Source organism: Numida meleagris, chromosome 4 (assembly GCF_002078875.1).
Source record: "Numida meleagris isolate 19003 breed g44 Domestic line chromosome 4, NumMel1.0, whole genome shotgun sequence".
Taxonomy (NCBI): Eukaryota; Metazoa; Chordata; class Aves; order Galliformes; family Numididae; genus Numida; species Numida meleagris.
Window position 1 is genome coordinate 56,181,689 of NC_034412.1, and position 19,693 is coordinate 56,201,381.

Genomic DNA, 19,693 nt, shown 5'->3' on the forward strand with positions numbered 1-19,693 from the left:
GAAGTGGCACTGCTCCTTCTTGACCTTACATGCTTTGCAACTGTGTCAATAACTGGTTGGTGTTTCTTTTGGATAGTTTTATAATGAATACGAAGTGAAACTGCTTTATTTTCAACCTAAGAAATTATATAAGATATATTATATGAACTAAATTGCTTTATCTATTTTAGCTTTTTATCTATTTATTTCTTAACAGGAGGAAACAGTACTACTTTAAAGATTCTGATCTCTCTTCAAAAATGAAACAGAATGAAACAGATTACAGCGAAATGTAAGAATGTTTATTTTGAGTGTAATATACACTGTTTCTAACCCAAAATACTTTCTGAAGTAAAAAACTAACAGATTAGAGAAATCAACAAAATCACCAAGTATCATTCCACTAGTCATTTTTCTCTGAAACTCCTCAGCTAAGAATTTCTAATAATGGCATTTTATGTGTCATATGTTTTTCTACGACTGGTAGATAAAGGAGTTCAAATTTACATATAGACATACATCCCTGCATGCAAAGCTCTGCCTTTTAGAACACACTGATTTCAAGAGGGACAAATTGAAAGCTTCCAACTAATCCTCTCTCTTACTGAAGTCTTATGTTGGTGATTTCTATTAAATGGAACCAGAATCTAAACTAGCTGCTTCATTTTCAAGACCTACAAAATGAAATGCCTAAGTTTTCTGAATAGACTGTGGATGTGTCAGTTTATTTGACACCAGTGGCTGAAACAGGTGTGTGGGTGATGTGCATACGGAAAAGTCAATGCCCATAGATAGTACTTGCTGACCTTAACCAGTTATTTCCTACAGATGAATTAGAAAAATTTTGAGGGTGGGCTTGAATATTCCCAGACAAATAAGCACACAGCGGGTCACCAACGAGCTCAGTAGACCCAGGAAAGACTTTAAGGATATGGAGCTACAACGGCATTTTTATGAACTGCAACCCAGCACGTGTAGTATATCCCCAAAAGAACAGTGAGGAGATATGAGAGTGTTCTAAGCCACTGGTAGGAACTGAATATGAAATTAAGTTTATATTTTCAGCCAACCCAAACTGATACGTAACAGCCACTGAGTCACTGAAAAACTGTCCCTCCCTCACGTTAAACAAGCTGTGGATTTGTATATACACACACACTTGACAAGAAACTGAATTCAGATAATTGTGCATAAGCACAATATGGCCCCATCATTCCAACGTTCTTCCTTCTCATTACATCTGTTCTTGTATCCCACCATTTTCTTGCATAAGAGGTATCAGTAAAAAAATGTCATGAGTCGTACCATACGGTGCAGTGGCAGACTGCAGCGGTAAGGCTGACCCTGAAACAAATCAGTTTTTCCTGATTTTCAAAATCCCTGGAAAATTTTAATTTGACAGTACCAGAGTCCAGAGCTCAGAGTACCGGTAAAGGAAGACCAGGACATCAAAATTTTATGCCCAGAATAGTAAGAACATTGTTTGTGCTGTATTGAATAAGTACTATTTAGTCAGTCAGAATAGAGACATTTCAGACCTTGGAGTCTTTCACCTACCTTTGTCAAACAAGATTAATTTTTCATTTAGAAAAATTTCGAAGTACATTCTTCAGAAACAGCTTGTATAATTTCACCTTTCAATATTTTAAGGAAAAACCTACAAAAATGCAGGTGTTTTTACTTCTCTACCCTCCTTTCTTTTCTGTTTATTTCCTCAGGAAAATTAACTCTCCAGAATCCTTGAATTTAATAGGGCACAAAGAGGAGAAAAACGAGTGAGGATTTTTCCATTGTAAACTTGAAATCTTTGGTAATCTTCATTTGTATGTACATGTTTGTTTATATGTTTAGAAACATCTTATTAAATATGAAATGCTGATTACTATTCGGGGCTGAAAACATAAGGAATCAAACAATAACTTCCACCATTAATTTGGGCCATTAGCAGATGCAAAAATACGAAGTCTCTAGAAGTCTAAGGCATTCTATACTGATCTGTTTGCCTTGTTCTTCAGACCTGCAGCACCTACAGCTATGATTTAGTTGTGTAGAAGGTGGCATCTAATACTATTTGAGATACCTTAAACATTCTGCTTGACGTTTATCTACTAAACCTGAAATGAATGGGTATTCACTGGCAAAGCGCTATGCTAGCTAACTGCCATGCCATATTAAGAAAAAAAAAACAAAAAACAAAACAAAAAAAAAAACAGCGGCAAGATGACTCAACCAGAAGAACTCCAGACAGGCAAACACCGAGAAGGAGTTAATAGAAAATTTATACTCCAAAACTTAAAACTCTGGTAGGTCCAGAATGAGCTGCACAAGACTCAGTATCTTGAGAGCAGTGTCTTTTGCAGAGGGGCCTAAAAGAATTAGTTGTTGCCTTCTCAAAACTGCATTTTGATTTGTTACCTGCAAGCAAGTTCCCCACTATACACAAAAATGCTGTGTGAGCAGGTCATTGCAACCAAAGTTTGTGTTATATTAAGATAACAGTGACTGTGTGTTGTTAAGATAGCATGTTTTGACATTCAGCATTGGTGTTTCACTTGGCTAGACCATCACGCCTACAGGTGCCAGATAAAGACAAGGACAAGTCTTAAATGTCACCCTTTGTACCCTGCTATGTGCGCAGTTCAGCTGTAGCCAGTCTCTGGGGAATTTGGAAAACAGTTAAAAGTAGGAGGTTAGGAAATCAGGGAAAGAAGGGGGATGGGGGAGGGGGGGGGAGTTTGAAGAACAGGATATTAACTTGAAGAATATCTTGCTCAGAATCATGGAATCATGAAGGTTGGAAAAGACCACGAAGATCATCTACTCCAGCCATCAAACCATCACTTCTTCCCTTTCAGACATTGGAGGTTTGTCTTATGCTCTCATACTTAGCTGGCATATAGGCTTTGCTTTCCAGTAAAAAGCATTTCTGCTGCTAACAAACAGCCAGTAATCTCAACAGAAACAGCACACATTTAAATCTTCCACATTAAACACTGGGCTGCAGATCCCTCTCCTGACACCCATAATCCACCCATTAGCAATGATTGCTTCTCTTCTCCTCCTTAGTATGATAACAAATTGAGTCCCCAAACCTCTAGTGGGCATTTACTGCAGTGAGTAAGAAAAGTGGAAGAGCCTCTCCTCAACCTGATCCTCACCTAAAAAAAAAAAACAAAAACAAGGTTAGATCCAATAAGATCATCTTGTTATAGTGTGGAAGGAAGTGTCCTGCAGTGAAAAGCAGGTATTTGGTTATACTGATGAATCCAAACTGAAACCAACACTACCCCTTGAAGTAGAACCAGAACTTGAACTCCTGAATAGAGACATCAGTATAGTCCAATACATGCACCAATGCTCTATCCTCTTTTTGCTATAAAAAAATATTGCTATTAAAGAGATGCTCTCTGAGTTGATTGTTAAATCATGTATTTACTCGATTATTTCTTTTGTGCTCTCTAGAAAATGTGTATTTTATTGTTAACATGGTCCTAGAATGAAATTGAAGAAATAAGGGAATAGTAAAATTTTCAGGGCACTACTCAGTCCTTATATCACAGAGCTAACCAAAGGTCATTTTAGACAGAAACTTGAAATTCTATACCTTGAAAGATTCAAGTAAAAGGTTGATAATCTGCTGTGTGGAGAAAGTAGGAACAGTGCTACAGAGCTCCAGTTCAGCAGACAGCAATGGTTGTACGGTTGCTTTTTCCTCTTGCTGCTCGCAACATCCCTGAGAGAATGGCACAGTTTCACAGAACTGGAGCTGAAGGAACAGCCCTCAATATGGATGAAACCCAGATCTCTTCTCAGAAGCTCATGAAAGAATTCCCTCAAGAACAGGTTGCTGATAAATACTTGACCATGTAAAAATAATATCACATCTGTTAGGACAATGAGGTGACCATGACAGTTAGTTACTGACTAAACCTCTTTGAGAAAACTAGATGGCTCTATCACTCTGGGGGTCACATGGTATTAGATGGATTACATAGTTATACAGGAGGGCAACAAGTCTTCCTTCAACATCCTATCAGTACTGCAGCAAAAATGGGAAAAGTCCCAGTGGAAGACAGGTTGTGAAATTTATGTGAATTTATCCTGCAAAGAAGGCTGGAGAGTCTGGAGCTGATTAATATACAATATTTGTGAACATATTAATTTGTCTTCTTGTTTATAAGCTTTGTTCCTTCTTGTTTTGCTTTTAAGTACACCAGAAAATTTTACTGGGATCAAAGAAACTGAAGAAATGGTAAGCTTCCTCATGTGTAGACATGCTAAGAGAGCTACAGTACAGACACACACGCAAACAAGTGCTCCTGAAACATGCTGATTGACTCCAAACATTGGGATCGTATAAAGCATCCAGCGCACTTTCCACCAACACACCACTCTGACAACACACAGCAAATGTGTCCACACAAGCGCAGAGGCAAAGGGCAAAGAGAGAAGCACTGCCAAGAAAAGCAGTGAGGAAAATTGTTTCATTCCCAGCCAAGTGACTCAAAAGAACCAAAGGACAGAAAACTTCTTTGCCAACTTATGGCAGGAAGTCGGTGCGCATGGCCTGGGCATGCTTACACCCATACTGCAAGGTTGTCCTGTCTCCTGTGCTGACATGCTGATACACCCACAGGGTGAATGCTTCTCAAGGGCAAACAGCCAAATCATATCAAAACAATGGACCACACAAAACACATAAGTGTGACTAAGAAAGTGGAGAAGCTAGATGTCACATATGAATCTTTTTATTCCCTAAAATTAAGGGAATTTGAACAGAATCCTCTTAGCTAGGCAGATGACATGCACTTTTGCCAAAACATATCAATTCAGGAAGTCATCCAGGTGAAACAAGTTCAACAAATGACTGATACAATTAGTCACATTTATGGACTGAAGAGAGCAATTCTTTACCATAAGAATTCCTAGCACTGCCAAATAATCTATTAAATCAATTGCAACAGTGAAGTTAACAACTTGGGTTTCCTCCCTGTACTGCCTCCAGGTTTGCTACGTACAACAGAAGTGCTGAAAATAAAGGTAAGAAAGTTCCATATTTCAAATGTCCCATGAATACCTTAATGTTTGAGGCACAGATACAGCAGTGAGTGTTAGCTGTCACACTGTCAGAAATCATCTTAAAGGAAAACCTTCCACCCTCTTCAATAAGCTTCAAAGTAGACCCTAAAAACCAAATATGAAGCTTACCTACTTTGGCAGTCCTCAAGCTACAACATGCTTTCTTATGTGAATTAGTTTGGGTTTGGCCAATACTGCAATGGGATGCAAAGTAAATTCAGTATGTTTTAGCAAGAAGAGCTGAGCACAATGCCAGTTCAGACCACTTTGAATTCTATTCATTCATGTGCATCATGACCGTGAAAGGACAGAAAACTGCTGTGAAGTTTGGAGCTAAATATTTGCAGGAAAAACTCAAGCATGTTTTAGAAAACATGTTTTCTTAGTGAATCTGCAGCTAACTAACAGAATAATATGGTGTCACCGTTGACATATGGATTAAAAGCTGAACTGGTTTTGACTTTCAACTGAAAATTCTACACGTTCAACCACAAACCCATTACTGGAAGATGGGGAGGGAAAAGGATTAGGATTTTCAATAAAAATAAACAAAAAATGTACAGAAGTGAATCCATTTTTCTTTGTTGCAATTCTTAGCATATAAAACTATACTTCTATCCTTTTCTTTTTAAATCCAACCATTACAAATACTTGCCCTTCAAAGCAAGGAATTGTTCTCTGTCTCCAAAAAGTCACCATGTACTGTTGGTAGGGCAGAGGAGCTGCTACTAACTATTCTAACAGCAAATGTGCTACGCTGTGTACAGACATGCCCAGCAGATAAACAAACCCAAGCTGCATCAAATCGTGTATGTTTCTTGATCAGTAAGGGCCCACAATTCAAGTTATTACAGACCGGGCAATCAAAACATTTACAGTGTCAGATGCCCTGTAGACTACACAGGCTGTTTCCTCACACATCACCTAACCTCTACACCAGCTGGATTCTTTCTTTTTTAAAGATAGAGAATTAAACTCCTTACCACTGAGGTTTACCAAGGGCAATCTGTGACCACCTCACTTTTACAACCTTGATCAAGAGTTCGAAGAAATAGATATATATTTTTTTAAGTGTATATGTACATACATGCACATGAACTTGTGTGTATTTATTTGTTTAGGTCATTTGACATAGCCATTTACAGGAAAGAAGTGAAGAATTACAATAGCAAGGTGTTGACCACTTGAGCGGTCAAGTTCCATTCTCTAATTATTGCTTTTAACGTTTTCTTCCGTTTTCTTGAAATTAATAAAATAGCACATGAGATAAAGAATACATAAGACTTCACTGAACACAGGACATGGCAGGCTCGGTCTTACCACTCAGTGGAGCAATAAGTCTGAGTAGGGGAGACCTCATGATCGAAATGCAGACCTAGGCTCTCTGGGCTGAGAAGCTAGTTACATAAGGAACTGACAAGGCCTGTGCAGATTTGGGTGTGCAACAGACACAAGTACTGATAATGAAGTGGTGAGGGGGAATAAAAAATTCCCATTTCATAACTTTTGACTTAGCTTATTTTCTGCAAGCAGTAAACCTCAATACCCAAACAAGACCTATTCCAGAAAACTTAATCAGACAAAACCTAGTCAGCTTCCTTTTTTGACATTACATTTTAAAAATACGAATCATCTTTTCTTTACAAAAGAATTCAGAAAGTTTCAATATGAACACTAGACAGCACATTCCACTACTAGAAGTTTTTTACAAGAAGAACTCCAAATATCAAAGCAGCTTAGGAATTTATAAAGACAAACTATCTCACTACTTGGGAAGAAGCTGAATTCTTTCAGGTATATGACCTTCCTATGAACATCATTCATTTCAGAATGAATTTTCAGGATTTTGTAAGAATACTACTCCCCAAGTACAATAATGCAAGAATATAATTGAATCCTTTACATGCATTACTTACATTACCAGAAAGCACCAAGGTTGACTTCCAAGAAAGAGAATGGATACATTGATATTATCATGACGTAGCTAATACAAGCGAAAGTTAAATTCACAAATTCTGGTCTCATTAGTAAAAGCAAAAACTAAGCACCTGAACTTTGGGGAGGCATGCTAGCTCTTCAGTGGCTTAATTAGGGACTGCTAATCAATTACTCAATTGTATCATGCACAGGAACCTTCCCCTTAAGCTAACAAAAAACAAAGAGGAACAATGAGGAAGAACCAGCTCCTCTCTTTGGTTGTGACAACATAAAGGCCAAAAACTTTACAGCATAAGAAGTACTTAGGAACTTCAAGAGTCTACTGAGAATGCATCTCCTCCTCCACACAGCCACAACCAGCTGATGGGAATTCACAGCTCCATGCACCCTAAAAGCAGTCAGTTGCATTTAGCTCTCCCTTGAACTTGCAAGACAGTTTGTAAGGCCTGGAAACAGCTGTGGCCTGCATAGGTCTAAAACTGATTTGGCCAGCAAGGTTTGAAAAACAAGAACTCATAATTCTTTCTTTTGTTCTAGTTAAATATTATACGTACATTTCCCACCTGCAGATAAGAGACTGTTCACTGCAAATAAGTAGATTGCCATCCTCATAGTGGCAAATAATTTTCAAAAAAAGTTGAAAAGCATTTGACCATCCTACTAAGCATGGTGAAAGGCAGAGAAGACACTGAGTTTAAGGGTTTCAGCAGCCAAGTACAGCTTCCTGAAATAATCAGGATGGCACATTATACATCAACAAGCTCTCACACTCCATAAACCTGCTATAAAAAGCCTCTAGCATCAGTATCTCAGCTGCTTCTGAATCTTTTCTTCAAGCAAAAACACCTCCCCTGCCCTTATTTTTATAGCTTACTGTAACATGTTTGTATTTGAGTACTATCATAAAAATAAGGTGATTAATCTGTATCTCTCTCTCTCTGCTGCTTCTGAGAAAACTGATCTGGAATTGCACCGGGCAGTCCTCAGACTGCCCGCATGCTTCCACCTTCACTCAGAATCCCTTTTTCCTTTTGATATTGTCTCATGTGAGATCAAACAAGCATCATCTTTCTTCAGAATGAAACAAAGAATATTGTCAGTTTCTCGCTAAAGAAATAAAAAGTTTTTTTTTTTCTCCCTCAGACTGAATGTACATATCCTTGTCCACTCATCTCTTAGTTACAAATATCCATGGCTCGCTTAAGCCATTCTGCCTCCAAAAACTGACCATTTTTGTCACAATGATGTTTATAGCATACTTTTAAAAAATGACATTAAATAAGTCAATCAACTTTTTTTCCCTTCATTCTAGTTTTCAAGTTGATTTTATTTGAAGATTTCAGATGCATTTTAATGCTAATTGTTAATGTTTCAAATATATAGGGTACTTAATTCAGCCTTTTCATCATGACACCTTGGAATATGGGAGAAAGAGCTGACTTTTTCAGCAAGTGCAAAAATCTCAGGGTAACTGATGAACTTGGGATCCTTTGGTCAACAACGTGTTAGGAAGGAACCTTCTGCACAGCAATCACCTTTGAACAAATCTCTAAGTAGACGAGATCTACATTTATGATAAAAAGCACAAAGAATGTTTAAACTTCTTGTTTGAAGTGTGATAAGTTAAAAAGTCTACCTAAATTTCAGGGAACAAAGAATCTTCAAAGTCCTTTCTTAGCAATAAGTTGATCAGCTCATCACACTGAGCAAATAATGGCATGTTTAATTATTGTAGGAATATTCTAGAAGGGCTAATGTTATATATGACACTAAAAGGGTTTTGATTAACCAGAAATTGTTTGGTAGAGTATATATATCATTCGCTTTAAGTCTTTCTGATTTTCAGAGATAAACTAAACCTATCTCAGTCCCTGCCAAAGGCTGACATTATGAATTGGAGAACAGTAATTTATATTATTTTATTAGTAAGCTTTACTATAGCCAGAGCCCTGCCTAGAAGTTATCGGGACATAGGTAAGAATATATCTCGTGTTTTTATTCTGTTCTTTCATATAATACTGCTGACTGCAACTTGGCATGCATGGTTATTTGGTATTGTTTTATCACTGCTAGTTCTACACTAGTGTTTTCTTATAAATGAAAGATATACAACAGAACTGTAGCTGTATAATTCTATTCTTGTGATCAGCCTTAGACGTATCACTTCTTAATGTCTTGAGAGTCCATGTGCTGCATGATACAGCCCGTGCTTACTGAGAGGATGTGTACTGAAGGGTATTTTAATCTATAGGGGTGTGGTTATTCCACTGAATTTCATGTATTCCAAAACCCGTTGAAGCAAAGACTGCAGTTGTTCTAGCATTTGTCCATTTGAAGTAAAGTCCATAGTGAAGTAAAGAGAGGGATGCTACATTCACCTAGCTATTCAGTGTGGCAATGTTAGGAAATCGCTCTTTATTATTCTCTGGAGGAGCTTTACTCTCCACTAACTACTGAAGGAGCCTATGATGACTGCATTTGGCACTATATTTTAAGTCCCAGAAAAGAGACAACTGAAAAGCTCCCACAGTATGCAGGTCTGATGAATCTTTCACATTACATATTTCTACCATTAGTCAAATGTTCTCATCCTTAGAACTTCCAAATGCACTAACAACTGATGTTTGTCTTATTTATCTTTAATCACCATCCCAACTGACATTTCCTCATTACTTAGAGAAACTGGATTAACTCTTAATTTTGTCTGATCCTTTTATACTGCTCTCAGCCCAACTGACATAGGTGTGACAACTGTCCTGAGTAGGGAAGATGCTCCTTATGTCAAAATTAGTCTCTGAAAATGTTCTCTAATAAACAAGAAACCCAAGAAATGATTGGATTTAGGCTAGGCCATTAATAAAAGATCCACTGGCAAAGGAAAATATTTGCATATAATCTTCAGATAAATTGGACACATTTGTGTTCCACTGGGCTTGTTAATGGCACATGCAGAAGGATAAAGCTCTGTGATTTTTTGTGGAGCTTTGTTTACAAACGTAGTCCTCAATTTATTGCATATTTTCTACACAGGGAAGCCTTCACCTGCAGCCAAATGATCATCAAGTAAACTTTTAAATAGCTAAGACAAGGCTAAAAAGTGGTTTCTAAGGTATTTATTTAATCATGTGATGTGCATCATCATAGCTGAACACCGTCTAGGTTTGATCGTATCTTCCTCCCATAAAACATGAAATAGGCAATGAAATTACATTCTAGCTCAAAAACAAATTGTTTCACACCCTCAAGTCAAATAGATAGCAGGGCCTCATGCCTTCCACCTTAGTAATAGTACTGCTGGCACTGAATTATGTTCGTCTGAAACTCCAGTATAAAAAAAAAGTACTTGATGAAGCATTTGAAACACATTTTATTCAAACACCAATTACCTTGTTTTTCAGAGGAAAAAACCAGCATTGGCCAGCGGTTTTCTCAGCTGCAAGAAAATAATTTTAGAGCCATGTAAGTTGTCTTGGTAAATAATCTACTCGCAAATCTGCTGCCAGTGAACATCCCTATGGCATTCTGTGTCATTTGGAGATGAACATGCACTGCAACTCGCATACTCCCTGTTCCACCAGCCTGAGCCAACTGGTGATAGAAACCCTCTTACCATCTCATGCAAAAAGTAACCCAGTTATTTTTTTTTTTAGATAGACAGCAACATTCTTAATGCTCTGCATTCTTCTTATAGTGCCATGATCATGTTTGCACAGTATGTGCAAGGAAATACATTTGGCCAAGTGGTTAAAATGGCTGAAGCTGTAACAGACCTTGCCAAAAAGTGCACTGATGTAGACAGAGACAACCCAAACTGTCGGAAGCCTTTGGTAAGCAAGCTTGTACTTTTAATGTGGCACAGATTTTTCAGAAGTGACATCATTTCAGAGTACTGGTATGCATTTCTCCAGGCAAGAGTAAGATACTAGAAGATGTGGCTTACTTGTGTGTGAATGTTAGCTCTTACTGACTCTTTCCTTCTCCACGTTCCCACCTAAAAGACATCTCAAGATGAGCAAAAGAAAAGAAAGTCCTTTGAAGAAAATACTACAGTAGCTTTTTAAATCTTTGGCCTCTTAAAGTATTTGTAAACTTGTGCTTTTATGGCTAGCATAACAAGATTCAGTAGAAGCCAGATTAGATATTTCTAGAAAGTATGATGCTCATAGGAACTTTCTCCACTCCATTAACTCGCACTGCTAGTATTTGGTGGTGCCTACTTCAACACACTGTTAGAGATCAGCAGATTGAATCTTGGAAAATGGATATCAGTCTGTTATGACACTTCTATTGGGGGGCTGAAGCAAATTCTGAATTAAAACAATTCTCAGCTGAAGCATGACTGACAGCAAACCTGAGCACTGCTACTTGATGAACAAGGAACCTGAGAACTGTTGTTATACAAACCTGATTTTAATTAGAAAAGAATATGGATCCTGTTGAGATATACAAATCAAACAATCATCTCGACTGTAATCAAGAAATGAGGGTCTAAATGTCGTAAGTTCAGTGGAAACTGGATAGTATGTTTGAAAACTACCTCATTTCAAAGTCTATCTTGGCATAATAGTAGGTTATCAGAGATTGACACATTTTAGAAGTCACTCTGACACTGCAGGCAAAGCAGGGGTAGTAAAGAGAGAAACTATACATTTATGCAAGTTAGGGCTTGTTGAGTTAAAAAGTCTTCTCAGAAACCTCACAGGGATGAAATGGAATCCTCATACACATTAGCTTTTTTCTAATTTTTCACAGGACAGGATCTTCCTCAATACAATATGCCAGGAGGACAATCTTCCCAGGTTTACTGACTGCTGTGCAAAAAAGGACTCTGAAATAAATGATTGCTTCCTCTCCCTTAAAAATTCATCAAGAGGATTCATTTCTCCTTTTGAAAGGCCAAATGCTGAAGCTGCCTGCAAAAATTATTCAGAGCATCGCCATTCATTACCAGGACAGTAAGTAAATAAATCACAGATTTGTTGCTTCCATATGATGGTTATGAGCTTTGAGACCACAAATGCAGTATAAACCAAAAAGTTCCATGAGACTTGCTGTAATGCCATCCTCTTTTCTTCCTAATGAGAAATAATAGAATAACCCATCCAGGTCAATTTGTCATCATGTGAAACATGTTCTGCCACAGCCTGCTTTGAATATAGGTCCAAACATAAAATAATCTGACCTATCTCATTGTAGTTTACATAAAGCACTCAACTGAAACACCAGGGATCTGCCTTCAGTCCTTAAAAGCCAAGCAGACATTTTGCTGCCTCTACACCAGAACTGGCAGGATCTCAGCCTTTAATTTCCACAAACATGCCAGCCTCATCAGAATTTTTCCAAGATACTCTGAACCATACAGCCTGTTGTTTTGACAAGAAAACAGTCGCTTTTAGTAGCTCTAATTTGGCAGATACTGCAATACCACTGCAGCTCCGTAAATTTCAGGGCTTAATCTGATAGTAAAGACATTTATCTCTGTTTTAGTTTCATCTATGAGGTTTCCAGAAGGCATCCTTTCCTCTATGCCCCAACAATCCTTTCTGTCGCTATCCGTTATGATGAGATGATGAAGGACTGCTGCAGAAGTGCTGAAGACTCAACTCATAACCCAGAGGAATGCTTTCGGAGACAGGTATTACAAAGCAAGAGTTTGGTTTAGTACCATGTGACCATTGGCTTTCCCATAATGAAACAAATGCTGAAGCAGAGCTATTGACTATGTCTTTTTCAGCATCTGCATCTGATGTTAGAATTCACATTGCTAAGGACAGGGTGAAGTCAGACTTGAATGCTACTTAACTACTTAAATCAGTAGTTTTACCACAAAGCATTGTCTTGGCTCTTTTTCCATGTTCATGGTCCGTATCTTCTTTCTGTCAGGCCCCAAAGGTGGTGAAGCCCATCAGAGAAGATGGCCTGAGGCAGGAACACACATGTGGAATCCTGAAGAAGTTTGGAGAAAGGACCATAAAGGCTCTGTGAGTCTTCCCCATGCTCACCAAACAAGGCTTTGTCTTGTTTGCTTCGTCTGTAGACCAGCCACACTCATTGTTAAGATATAACATATTGCTTGTTTCACTGCTTCCTGACTGCTTCACTAGAGTCCCTTTCGCACACGCATTTTGAATTAAAGTGTGGATGTCATATGCCAGCTGAAAGTGGATCCACACCAGCACACAATACAATGGTTGTGAATATTGCAACATCATTTTTGTGTGCAGGCCACCAGTAGCACCTAACAAGGTATACAGACTAGTACAAACTGATGCATGACAGGAGTCACTGTTTTCTTACAAGCTGCCATTAGCTTTCAAAACTCCAAAACCAAAGTTCAAAATTAACCAAGCTCTTTATGATTTAGTGTTTGTGAGACAAATACAGCTCAGCTCTCATAAGACACAAGGTTACTATTGTAATTTCATGTTCACCTACCGCATTTCTTTTTCTCACACAAAATTTCACCTGAGATCCTTAGATGACTTTGAATATCTCAGCCTTGGCTTCAAGAGGCATTTTTTAAAATCAGCGTCAGTGAGAGCAGTAACAGGCCATTTCTGACCAGTTTGCATACAGCCCTCTACAGTCAAATAATGGAAGCTATCTCAGTCTCACACTGTGAATATTAGCAGTAACTATTTTTCTTCATTTTAGGAAACTTGCTCAGATAAGCCAGAAATTCCCTAAAGCTGATTTTTTTACTGTTACCAAACTTGTGTCGGATATTGCTAACATGCACAAAGACTGCTGTCGTGGAGATATGCTGGAGTGTATGCATGATAGGGTAAAACATTTAATATTTATACACGTTTGGAGAAATTATATGCCTTTTTTTCTTGTTTTCAGACTTTTTTCCTTTTGTGTTTGCTCTGGAGCTTTATTCTTCAGTCTAAAAACCTGGATGATTGTCCCATTTGGCTTTTTTCTGTCATGAAGTCTTAAAAAAAGTCAGCAAATTAACTTTGTGACTAAAATGGCCTAATTCTGTTATAGGGAATCCTGTTGCAGCTCCTAGTGGTGCCATATGTTTTCTGTGCAGCTTTCAGCAAAACATGTATCTGCCTTTCCTCTGTTCTCCCTGTTTTTCTATTATACCAAATCCATCTATCTCACTGCTTTGTCCATGATGTCTAGCTAGATAGCTGACTTCTCTGTTGAGGTGGTTACCTGGCACCTATCAAATGGGAAGCAAGAGGCTTCAGCAGCTAGAGCAACAAGACTTCTGTCCTGTTCTATCAGATGACTGCTGTACAGCTTTGGTCAGCCCCCTCCTCCCTTCAGGTGTTCCCTTCTCTGTCTGTAAAATGGGGATAACAACGCTGATCAAAAAAAACGAAGACCAAAATCTGATTAAACTTCCTTCCTTTCTTTGCTTTTCAGGAAGAAATTCTACACTATGTCTGCACCAACCAAGACATCATATCAAGTAAAATTAAAAAGTGCTGTGAAAAGCCACTGCTCCAAAGAAGTGAATGCATTGTTAATGCAGAAAATGATGACAAACCTGCAAACTTGTCTCCCCAAGTCAAGGAGTTTATAGAAGACAAAGGAGTATGCGAACGCTTTGCTCAGGAAAAAGATACCCACTTAGCCAGGTAACATGCATCTTCCTCTACTCTTCAATTTTGCTGTTCCACTACTTGGGTTAAAAGATTGCAGTTTGAAAGATAAAGATCAGCTCATTTAGCCTCAGATTTGTCTGCACTGTGAGCATGTGGGCATGTAGGAACTGCACAAGGTTATCTTCGTAAAACACCAACCTTAGAGGGTACAGAATGAGAAAAAATGCTGAACAAGGCACAATTATTTCAGAGAAAACTGAAGAAATGCATGTGAAATTTAGGTACTATCAGTTCTGGTCTCAGGCTCAAAATCTAGCTTTGATCCACTCTTAATGAGAATAAAAACACATACATAAGTGATGCTCATGTCTTGATTCAACAGGTTTGATCCATTTCTGTTCTAGGCACATTCCTTTGCGTGATGAAGCCCTGACCCTACCTGTAGCAAACCTAGGCAAAAAAAAATTGCCACAAGCTGCAACAGAAACAGTATCAAGTCACAAATAAAGATAATTAATTTACTTCAGATAACATCTATCACTTCCATTTATGAATAGTGGAGCTAATAGATTGAGCACAATTGCTATGTAGAGTGAATGCTTTCAGGACAGCTAATCTTTTCAAGATCTTTTGAGAAATGTCTCTGTTACTGGAAATTATTTCATTTAGATAGGAAGAGCTTAACAGGCCATGTTCCATTCAAGTTGAATCCTGGGCTGTGATTTTGTGAAATTCTCCCCATTACATGGAAGGTCAGATGAAAGCACCCCAAAAGCATCCTTATTGTCCTTACCATCCCCAATCTCTTGAAAGCCATGGTTTTGTCTTATAGCTAATTCCCAATGCATACATATTGCAGGTTCCTCTATGAATATTCCAGAAGACATCCTGAATTTTCCGCTCAAATGCTTTTAAGAATTGGTAAAGGATATGAGGACCTACTGGAAGAGTGCTGCAAAACAGGTTCTCCGGACAACTGCTGCAGCAGAGGGGTAAGTGCTTTACACAATTCATGGATGAATTCAGGCACAGAACCACACAGCTTGTTCTGGGTAAATACTGCTAGCGGGGGTACTAGAGCTAGTGGGGATGGGACACGAAAAAGCCCTCTCTTGGTGTGCATGTCTGATTTCAGGTATCCAGCCTCCTCCTCTCTCTCTTGCATTTCGCAAGCAGCTGCTGTAGGAAAACACTCGTGCAGAGGTTACCTGCCAGTCGGCGTTGGGCAATAAGCCCCCACCAGCCCGTGTGGGGAAGCTGTTTTCACTCACATTGAGTTTGGCATGCTTCCCCACGCGGGCTGGTGGGGGCTTATTGCCCAACGCCAACTGGCAGGTAACCTCTGCACGAGTGTTTTCTTACAGCAGCTGCTTCTTAAAGTCATTTAACATGGATAGACAGAGATGCCGGTGAGAGGGATAGAGCTTGCATTTCTGTGAGCCCATATTCTCTGTTACGCTCCCCTGCAGTTCCACTCACCCACCTGCAAATGGAAAAGGCCCTTATTCAGAAGGTGGTGAGGCGCTCGCACAGGCTGCCTAGAGACCTGTGGGTGCCCCATCCCTGGAAGCATTCAAGGCCAGGTTGGATGCAGCCCTGGGCAGCCTGGTCTGGTGAGTGGCAACCAGCCCATGGCGGGGGTTGGAACTGGGTGGGCTTTAATGTCCCTTCTAACCCAAGCCATTCTATGGTTCTTATGGTCTCAGATATAGACATCAGCATTGTATATGTCTGAAGTTTGGAGCTACTCTGTGTCTCAGACCTAGCCTGCCATCACTTATAGAATAAATATTTAAAGACGACTGAAGTGGACTTCTATCACATTCAGGCAGGCTAGAGGCTTTAGACAGATTAAGACCTCCTAATGAAATTAAACCTTGGTGGTATATTTCAGGTGAGAGGTAGCTATGGAGATCAAGGCCTTATCATGAGGTAGTAGGGCATTCTGCATTTCCCCCAATAAAGCGACTCTTCAAATTAATTTATTTTCCTTAGGAGGAAGAACTGAAGAAACACATTTATGAAACTGAAAGCGTGATGAAGACAAGCTGTGACATTTACAAGGAGAAAGGAGATTACTATTTCCAAAACGAGTATTAATCTTTTGTTTTTAAAATACATATCTGCTTACCTGATGCCTGTACCAGACAGGTACAATGTAGGCTGGAATAAATCCATGGATAGGAAAAAATGCTGGGCTAAAAGACATCACTGGAATGTTTGGTCCAATAAGTTAATGCCTTTTAAGATTTTCTTCTCTTTTCCAAGAGTTCCATTGTTCTCTCCTCACCCAGCTCCTGAGGCAGTGAAATGACAACTTGTTCAGTCACTCATCTACTTCTGCTATGGATTGGTGTTTCTGTTTTTGTTTTGCTTTACAGCTGCATTTTGAGCTGTGAGCTGTAACTTAAGAGTCATAAATTTGGCCAAAAGGCAGTTTCTGTGTCTTTTGCAAAAGACCTTTCTCTAACTCCAGCAGCAGATGTAAATGCTAACAATTATAACAAAAAATTAACTACAGTAGACAGAGCAAAACCTGACTAGCTTAACTGTGTGCCGTGCTTCAATGTAACATGCAGGCACAAGCCTCCTGCAGGAATTCTGGCTTCGATTTGCAATGTTAATGAGCACATGCCTAACAAAGTATGTAAGCAGTTTCAAATCTATGAACTGCTTGCATGAAGTTATGCTTCTGCTGTCTTTGTCTGGGGAGAAAGATATAGAGAGCTTTTTGTACTCTTGGGCATGTTTGATCTTTAAAAGACTTTAGGAACTAGAGGTTTCCAACAAGCCCAGTATGCTACTTCTGCCTAGTGTACCAGTTTTTATGGTTTCCCTGGCTGCTATAGCTAATAAGCACAGTTTTTAAGTGGAAAAAAAAAAACATCATCTTTTTTGAGCTTATCTCCTGCCGAGATCTGCTCAGCCAAGAAGTCACTTGAGTTCAGTTTTGCTTCTGAACAAGCTCCCTGCGCTCTCAGGAAAGTGAACAACATAGGGAAAACATACATACAATTTCATAAGAGAGCCTACCAAAATATAAACGGCAACATCAGCATTAATTTTATTTAGCCTAACTGGTTAGAAAAAGGAGAGATCTCATACAGGGCATGCTTATACTTGCTTACGTGAGTCTATAAACACCAGGCTGAGTTTTGCCCTAGTAGGAATGAGTGTTCTGCTGTGGGATTTGGCTGGAGCCTTACACAGTTGAAAGCAGTGACTCGCTCACTGCTGCCTGTTTGAATGTAAGCACCAATATCAAAGAAATTATCATTTCAGGCTTCTCCTGAGCTTCACCAAGAAGATGCCTCAGCTAACATCTGCAGAGCTGATAAAATTCACCAAGCAAATGACTACAATTGGCTCCAAATGCTGCCAGTTAAGCCAGGACAAGCTACTGCCTTGTGCTGAGGAAAATGTAAGTTTGTTGGGTTTTTTTGTTGTTTTTTTTTTTTTTTACTTGTCTTAGTCCTAATTTTTTCCTGAAGCTCTGTGTCAATTCCTGCTACGAACAAAGTCGAAGAGCTTGGAGTACCAGTAAACGAGCAAAACGTTCACTGAGCTATCAAGCTGCCCTGAAGATGTACTTCCAGATACACACCTGCAGTAAGCATAACACAGTGTTATTGAAGTCAATACTTGAATTACTCTGTGAGTATGCATCGCAGGCAATCCATTTAGCAGAATGAATGCAGGCAAAGCATTCATCAGAAAAAATCCCTTTTATCTTACAGACAAAGCTTAATTTAAATTCTCAGTTATTATTTATAACTTTACTAAAAGCAGCATCTATTTCAGGGACTTTTTAAAATAAAGGAATAACATGAAATTGTGTTTTTCATCTCTTCCTGTAAAGCTGGATCTTGTGCTTGGAGAAATATGTAGAAGACACCTGACCAACCCAATAAACCCTGGTGTTTGCCACTGCTGTAGTAGCTCCTATGCTCTTAGGAGGCCGTGCATGGGGAAACTAGAAATTGATGAGAATTATGTGCCCTTATCATTAACACCTGATCTGTTCACTTTCCATGAAGACTTGTGTACAACTGAAGATGAAAAGTTACAGCACATGAAGCAGGAGTAAGGCATACCTCTTTTATTCTCTTACCCCCGTGTTCCTTATTCTTACCTTGGTAATGCTCACCTTTCCCTCATCCACTCTACTTGTCTGCCTTCTATAAAATGCTTTGGAAAGCAGGCATATCCTGCCTCAGCAGCACACCTAACTAACTGCTTTTCTTTCTTCTTATCTTTGTCCTTGTTTCTTTTGCTGTCTGGTTCAACCTGTATTTATCTTCCTTTAATTAGAAGAAAGTCATTTTTCAGAAGTGGGTAGCTATACTGGTATATACAGCACCAGACAGGAAGCAGTGCCTGAAGTTGGCTCCTCACACCATTCTTTACAGTAACTGTGAAAGTCATGTCATAGAAACATACCAGAACAACAAGGAAGCTACTGCATGACCTTTATGGTTTAATTGAAGCTTGTCTCCCAGTGAGACAGCTTATGTATATATCCACATCCCAAGCACTCCTTCAATCTCTGGATGCTTGGTTGACTTTGTCAGAGAGAACTGTCATGCTGGACCCAACACAACAAGGAAAAACAAGTTTTCTTGGATAACTGGTGCTATGCCAAACCCATATTGTCTTGGACACTCTTGAGCAGTAATAACACATATCAACTATGATTTGTTCAGGGATATTCATGGTGGAACAACTTCAAAAACAAGCACTGCCATTTTACTTCACAGGAGAATAGGGAGACGTTCCCCATTGTAAATACCTGCCTGGGTGGTTCACGAAGATGAAGAAGCTATAGAAAGAAAGTGGGTAATAAGAAAACAGAGATCTTACTGGACTAGTGGCTTCTTAAGCTGTGTGTTCACCTGCCAGCTTCAAAGGACTTTGTTTCCCTTGCAGAATGCTCATCAACCTAATCAAATACAAGCCACAGATCACACAGGAACAGCTGACCTCTGTCACCATGGCTTTTACTGCCATGAGGGAACAGTGCTGCAAAGAAGAGAATCGTGAGGCATGTTTTGTGAAAGAGGTATTGGTTCCGCTCTCGCCTATATATTCTCAATCAAAATGAAAATACATGAGTATAAATTTCTCCATTATGCAAC

General features: G+C 39.0%; 3 protein-coding genes across 8 annotated transcripts in view; 2 read left to right on the plus strand and 1 right to left on the minus strand.

The window, feature by feature from the left end:
* The window catches only part of ALB (albumin), a 46,538-nt gene extending 43,680 nt beyond the window's left edge, over positions 1 to 2,858 (plus strand). For 3 of the 4 annotated variants that reach the window (XR_002437865.1, XR_002437866.1, XR_002437868.1), the window contains one exon: positions 197 to 2,200. The gene's annotated coding sequence lies outside the window, so the exon portion shown is untranslated. Of the gene's footprint in view, positions 1 to 196; positions 2,201 to 2,754 lie in introns of those variants that run through there. The other variant, XR_002437867.1, reaches the window with a different exon arrangement.
* Positions 1 to 19,693, minus strand: part of RASSF6 (Ras association domain family member 6) — an 82,131-nt gene that overhangs the window by 4,592 nt on the left and 57,846 nt on the right. The window contains exon 12 of one of the 3 annotated variants that reach the window (XM_021394028.1): positions 260 to 3,137. The exons of 1 other annotated variant lie outside the window; for it this stretch is intronic. In XM_021394028.1, coding sequence (XP_021249703.1) covers positions 3,085 to 3,137 — 53 coding nt within the window. In that variant the 3' untranslated portion in view covers positions 260 to 3,084. Of the gene's footprint in view, positions 1 to 259; positions 3,138 to 16,829; positions 16,856 to 19,693 lie in introns of those variants that run through there. One more of the 3 variants, XM_021394031.1, reaches the window with a different exon arrangement.
* On the plus strand, positions 4,025 to 19,616 carry LOC110397576 (alpha-fetoprotein-like). Its single transcript, XM_021394013.1, is given in 11 exon segments — positions 4,025 to 10,455; positions 10,688 to 10,823; positions 11,749 to 11,951; positions 12,484 to 12,631; positions 12,880 to 12,977; positions 13,651 to 13,780; positions 14,377 to 14,591; positions 15,418 to 15,550; positions 16,554 to 16,651; positions 17,841 to 17,979; positions 18,418 to 19,616. Coding segments are annotated over 11 exon segments (1,893 nt in total). The 5' UTR covers positions 4,025 to 10,342; the 3' UTR covers positions 18,898 to 19,616.